The sequence below is a fragment of the Fukomys damarensis genome, unplaced genomic scaffold (assembly GCF_012274545.1).
Source record: "Fukomys damarensis isolate Sample0158 unplaced genomic scaffold, DMR_v1.0_HiC HiC_scaffold_1, whole genome shotgun sequence".
Lineage (NCBI taxonomy): Eukaryota > Metazoa > Chordata > Mammalia > Rodentia > Bathyergidae > Fukomys > Fukomys damarensis.
In genome coordinates this window covers 56,344,255-56,350,665 of record NW_022900913.1, presented here as the reverse complement: position 1 = coordinate 56,350,665, position 6,411 = coordinate 56,344,255, and the positions used below count along the sequence as shown (strand labels likewise).

The 6,411-nt window shown below is 35.6% G+C and overlaps 1 protein-coding gene across 6 annotated transcripts in view; it reads right to left on the bottom strand.

Moving 5' to 3' along the window:
* Positions 1-6,411, bottom strand: part of Arhgef28 (Rho guanine nucleotide exchange factor 28) — a 300,102-nt gene that overhangs the window by 89,609 nt on the left and 204,082 nt on the right. For all 6 annotated transcript variants that reach the window (XM_010635168.3, XM_033761423.1, XM_010635173.3 and 3 more), the window contains one exon: positions 1,699-1,955. In XM_010635168.3, coding sequence (XP_010633470.1) covers positions 1,699-1,955 — 257 coding nt within the window. The remainder of the gene's footprint in view (positions 1-1,698; positions 1,956-6,411) is intronic.

The following is a 6,411-nucleotide window of genomic DNA, read 5'->3' as shown; positions in this document are numbered from 1 at the left end:
AGCGAGAGAGAGGGAGGGAGGGAGAGGGAGAGGGAGAGGGAGAGAGAGAGAGACAGAGAGAGAGAGAAAGAAAGAGAGAAAGAAAAAAAAAGAAAGAAAGAAAGAAAGAAAGAAAGAAAGAAAGAAAGAAAGAAAGAAAGAAAGAAAGAAAGAAAGAAAGAAAGAAAGAAAGAAAGAAAGAGAAAGAAAGAATTTGTATCTTTTTTTCTGGTTCTGGGGTAACATGCTCAACAAATCTTAAAGATTCTGCCTGAATGTACTAATCATGGAAGGTTCAATCTATATTTGCAGAACAGTTTATTATATTGCCTGGACTGGCAGACATTTATTCCAAGAAGAGAACCCAAAATAACTTAACCATTGAAAGTCATGGCCACTCTCCAGCATCTATAAAAGTTTTTTTCTCTAATTGTACACCTGACATAACCATTACAATCTCCAGTTATGCATCCATGTAAAATACAGTGCAGTGAATGGACCCCACTTGCTAGGTCCCATCCCTTTTCTTCCCTCCTGACCAGTTAAGTCACTGTTAAATATTTATTTACCTATGTGGATGCCCATGCACAGGTAAATATTATGTACACACTCACATGAGTGTATTCTGTGTCCATTTTGATTAATGATTTTAGGTGTGAAAATGAACATATAATCATGGGGTTAGGACATAAGAGAGAAATAGATAAATATCTGAGGAAAACGGAAACTGGCGTATTCTCTAAATAGACAGTAAGATTGATGGACATTGGCAGACACATATACAAATACATACAATCACATAAACAATGAAGTTCTTGTTTAAATGACGTTTTTATATGTATGAGAAACACATGTAGCTGTAAGTTACCCAGTATAAAGAACAGAAACCCTGGGCCAGGGATGCAGCTTAGTGGTTTGGTGGCCTGCCTTGCAAGTGCAAGGACCCAAGTTCAATCCCCAGTACCAAAAAAAAAAAAAAAGAACAGAAACCCTCAATAGCCCGTCAACCTGTAACTTGAATGCTCACCATCCTGTCAAAACGTCCGTGGTCACACATGGTCAACCCTCCACTGTCTCCTCTCACTATCTTGTTTTTGTTCTTTATTCAATGTGTATGCACCCGATTCTAAACTGTCTGATATTGCATTCCAGGAAAACAAAATCTAACTGAGATATTTTATGGCTTAACTTTTGTTCATGTTTCTGAAACACATGTTATTACATATGTAGATGTCATTAACCTATTTTCATTGATGTACAGTATCCCATATACAGAATTTAAAACTGTACAGAATTACCTATTCCCCCTTTTGGTTATTTCCTGTTGCTATTAATATTCATCTATATATCTACAAGCACACCGTAGAGAAATGCATATTTGACTTGACAGGCTATTTTCCTAAGCTCTTACACAATTTTCATTTCTTCAGAGTTTCCTTGTATGCATGCTCACTAAAATGCTGTATTAGACTTTTTAATCTCTGTCAACATAGTAAGTGTAAAACAGTATCTTATTGTGGCTTTCCTCTATTGTATTTTAGTCGGTTTTCTTAAATGTCTTAGTTTTAAATCAACATATATAGGAAATAAAAGGGGGCAACATTTTGATGTAGAGATAATACCACTGGAGACAATAAATAATTAAAATATAATTTTTCAAGTCTAGCTACAAAATTCTTGGATTTTTCTACAATTTTCCACTAGACTACGACATCTTACCTTCTTTTCTTTAGAGGACTTTCCTCCATAACAAACCCGTGAAGACCAAAGGAAAGGTTCAAATTGGAAGTGTGTGAACCAGTTGGCGATGGGACTGGCAGGTGGCTGTTCTCACCCAGCGAGTACATAATGGCGCCAGTGTGAGCAGGAATGAGGTTCTTGCAACTGTGAGAGCTCAGATTGGAACCCATGGATTCAGAACTGGTGTGGGGTGAGAGTTCCTCCACGTTAATATAGTTGATATCCAAATCACCAACCTGGAAGTTGAAAGAAAGATAGATGCTCAACAAAAGTTGAAAAGAGTGACTTGGCTAAGAATTAATTAAAAATCTGCTAATTTAAAATCTATCCACCTTATTTATCTTTTCTTTATTTTTCTTTTGTTTGTTCTCATTTTTATTTTGTTTTATATGAACGGGAAACTCTTTTGCAATCTATTTTTGTTCATATGACTGCTATCTTATAATTCACATTAGGAAGAAAACTGTTTCATAAATTTGTTTTATATCACAAAACAAGAAACTGGTTATGCTTTTAACATTTTATGAACACTTGCTCAAAATGAGGTGGAAATATTTTAAATACTAGAGAAAAAATAAGAGTATACAGCTTATTTTCAAAAAGCAGTTCAGCAGAATCTGGGTAACCGAGGTAATGGTGGTCACATAAATCTGAGTCTCTTCAGAATCACCACCAAACAAAAAGAAAAAAAAAACTATACAATGTACATGCAAATCATACATGTGAATCAGAAGACAGGAAGTTTCATAATCTTCAAATTATCTGTAAATAATAAAATAAGCAACAAGTCCAGCAAACAGCCCCTCATAATCCCACTGCAAAGAGTAGAAGCAGTTTGACAAAAGTGAATGGAAAGAGAAGAGGGAGCTAGAGAAAGGCCTAAAGCTTAACTAAAAATCATCAGCAGAAAGAAGCCTGTACACAGGAAAGAGTCCTGGTGGATCAAAGCACTCACTCATAAAAAAGGGCCACAAAGCACTTGCAATTTGAGGCGTAATTTTCTGAGGAATAGGACAGTAATAAGAAACTCTAACATCATGTAAAGATAGGGCAGGTACTGCAGGTGTAGTTCAGCGGAAGTTCATACACTTGACCCTGGATTCAATCCCTAGCATAAGAGAGAGGGAGAAGGAGAAGAAGAGGGGAAGAGGATGGGAGAGGGAAGGGAAGGAAAAAGGGAGAGGGGGAGTGGGAGGGAAGGAGGGAGAGAAAGAGGGAGGGAGGGAGGGGGACAGAGGGAGGGAGAGGGGGAGAGAACACCCAGAGATAAGGAAAAGGAAAATTTTAACATTGCCGTAAAAATGAACTAAGGCAAGAACGATCAATGAATGCTGAAACTAGTCGATGAAAGTCTAGTAAGAGAAGGTTTGCAGAGACTCAAAATATACCTCAACACATTTTTTAATAATTTAAAGGAAGTAGTAACTTTACTGGAGAAGCTTGGCAGATCAAACTTAAAGATCATCAGTAAAGGAACAGATTGAGGTCCCATGCCTCCTGCTAAAAACCACTGAGAAAAACACGACAGCATTTCTGTGTATTTCTGTAGTATTCCTCCCAAATATGGGATCCAGTTATGAGGAGATATCAGACAAATCAAAATTGAAGGACATTCTAGCAAAAAAAAAAAAGTCTTTGATGCTTCAAAAATACCAGTGTCATAAAAAAACTATGGAACTACTTCATAATAAATGAGACTAAAGAGAAGAGATAACTAAATGTAATATGTATTGTGGAATTTTCTTTTAGTACGAAGAATATTATTGGGACATCTCCTAAAAATGAATAAGGTCTGGAAGGAGATAACAATGTTTTACCAATGACAAATTTCCTGGTTTCATTAGTTATATTGTGCTTATATTAGACTGTGACCATATTTTTAGGAAAATGAACATAAATAATCAGGCGATAAAGGAACACCATATTTTCAACTTACTTTCAGATATTTAAAAAATTATATACATATTTTATCCATTTGCATATACAAATGCATACACAGATATACTTAGAGAATAATAAAGTAAAATGTAGTAAAATATTAACTTTGGAGGAACTGGAATAAAATGTATGCAAGAATTCCTTGTACTGAACATAGGCCTGAAATTATATCCAAATAAAAAGTTTGAAAGTAGTTTACATGATGAGGGAATTTTCAAGTTAGTTTCTCACCATAGAAATGTTCACATTGGGTAGATTAATAACCTTGAAAATTAGTGGGAAACAGCAGACATAAGCTAAACGTGATTTTAGGTTTCTATGTCAAGTTGAGACACAGGCAGTTACATAAAGTTCATTTAAAACACTAAATCTTATTTTAAATAAGAAGAATTTGAGCCACTCACATTTCCATTGCTATTTCAGTGGACATAGGAACAGTGGTCTTGGCAACAATATGTGACAATACAAAAACATACATTAACAAAAGCAAAATAAAGAATCAGGACTACATTAAACAAAAGTCTCTGTACAGCAAAGAAAATAGTCAGCAAAACAAAAAGGATGCCTCTGGGATGGGAGAAAAGACTCACAAACCATTTATCTGATAAGGGGTTGACATCTAAAGTCTATAAAGAACTCAAGAGTAAAATGAAAACAAATAATTTGATTTTTAAATGGGCAAATGAGTGGCCTCCAGATACACGGAAAGGGACCAGCCATCGTGAATCATCAGGGAAATGCAAATAATATCACAATGAAATTTGTACCTGTTAGGATAGCGATTATCAAAAAGTCAGAAAGCATCGTTGAGGATGTAGAGAAAAGGAAGCCCTGTACACTGTTGGTGGGAATGGAAATTGGTACTGCCACTGTGTACGACAGTGTAGGGGTTCCTTAAAAGACTAAAATATAACTATCATATGATCCAACAATCCCACTGCTGGGTGTATGTGTGAATGAAATAAAAATCATTCTCCCCAAGAGAAAGCCACATTCTCGTGTTCATGGCAGCACTGTGTACAACAGCCAAGATACAGAATTAACCTGTGTCCATCAAATGCAGAATTGAATAAAAAAATAAAAAAGCATGTGTGTGTCATTAAAAAAAAAAAAAGAAATCCTGGCACTTGTGACAATATGAATAAACTTGAAAGACATTTTGCTAATTAAAATAAGCCAAACACAGAAGAGCAAATACTGCAAGATCTCACTTATATATGGAATCTTAAAAATTAATATTCATAGGAACAGTGAGGACAAGGGTGGTTGCCAAGGGTTAGTGGATGAGAGAAATGGGGAGATGTTGGGCAAAGGATCTTTCAGTGAGTCAGTTCTAGAGAACTAAGGTACAGGATGGTGATTTAATTGACAGTAATGCAGTGTATATTTGAAATATTCCTGGAATAAACCTGCGGAATAGCAAGAGACAACAATGAGCTTCATTATGGTCATGTTTAACAATGCATATCAGAACATCAGACTAAATACATACACGATTTTAACTATATTTTGAAAGGCTGCAAAATAAATATTATATTATCACAAATTAATAAAACAATAAACCGTGTGCATGTCTGCATACAGTGGAACACCAGCACTTATTGTTAATTGGTCTCAGGAAGCATGTCAAGTTTCAAAAACGATGAGCACCAAACAAATTGTTTTAGGTGGACAGAGTAGGGAGTCACAGGTCAGTTGATACCCCCAAGCTCTAGCGTGTGCATCAAGTATTGAACAAGTGACAAGTACTGGGACATAATTTTTCCATCAAAATGCGTCGAGTACAAATTCAAGGAGTTTCAAAGCAGTCAAGTGTCAAGCTATGACTGTAGGTATATATTCTGTGTATGTACATATACATGTCTCAGAGTGTAGCTAGAGCACAAAAAGTCCAATTAACCTGTGCCTTGAAAGACTGTCCCCCCAAACTATCACTTTGTGCCTTGCTCCAACCTAGATTTTCTACATCTAGGGCTGACATTCAGCTGGTTTATACCAAGACAACAATTACTTCCAACTGATATCTATTGTGATTTATTAGCTTCTCTATCATTTTGAATTCCATCCCGATCTATGCCATTTACAGAATGCATTTGTTCTTATAATGCTTTGTAACACTAAAGGAAAAAAGTAAGTTATTTGTCTAAAGGCTAAAACCGAGATCTATTAGATAGGAAAAAATTTCTGAAACTTTCCCTCTTTTGCCTTAAGAATTTATCTAATTTAACTGCTGTACTGTCTTTCATATGACCTCACATTTAAAGTTATGAAAATGTAAAACTGCTTTAAAACTTTTATTATATACCTTTCCTTGGCCACATCACTTTTTTTTTTTTTTTTTGTACCAGGGATCAAACTCCAGACCTTGCACTTGCAAGGCCGGCAATGGAACCACTGAACGAAATCCCTGGCCCTTCACCCAATATTTCTAAACTGTGACACCTTTTAACCTTTACATTTTTTTAAGTTGAAGGTGATGCTTTTTCTATATATGATGAAACTCATGTCAACTGAAGCACGATCTCAGATGTTAAAATTATTATATGCATTTTTAAATCATGCTATGGAAATATCACCTGCATTTTGTCATTTGTCATATTTTCAGTACCATTTTTCTTTTTACTTTTAGCATTAAATAAAAAATAAAATTGGAAGCACTGAAAAAAATATGTAAGTGGCCCAAGGATTTAGCTCAGTGGCACCACGCATGCCTTGCAAGCACAAGGTCCTGAGTTCAATCCACAGTGCCGGTTC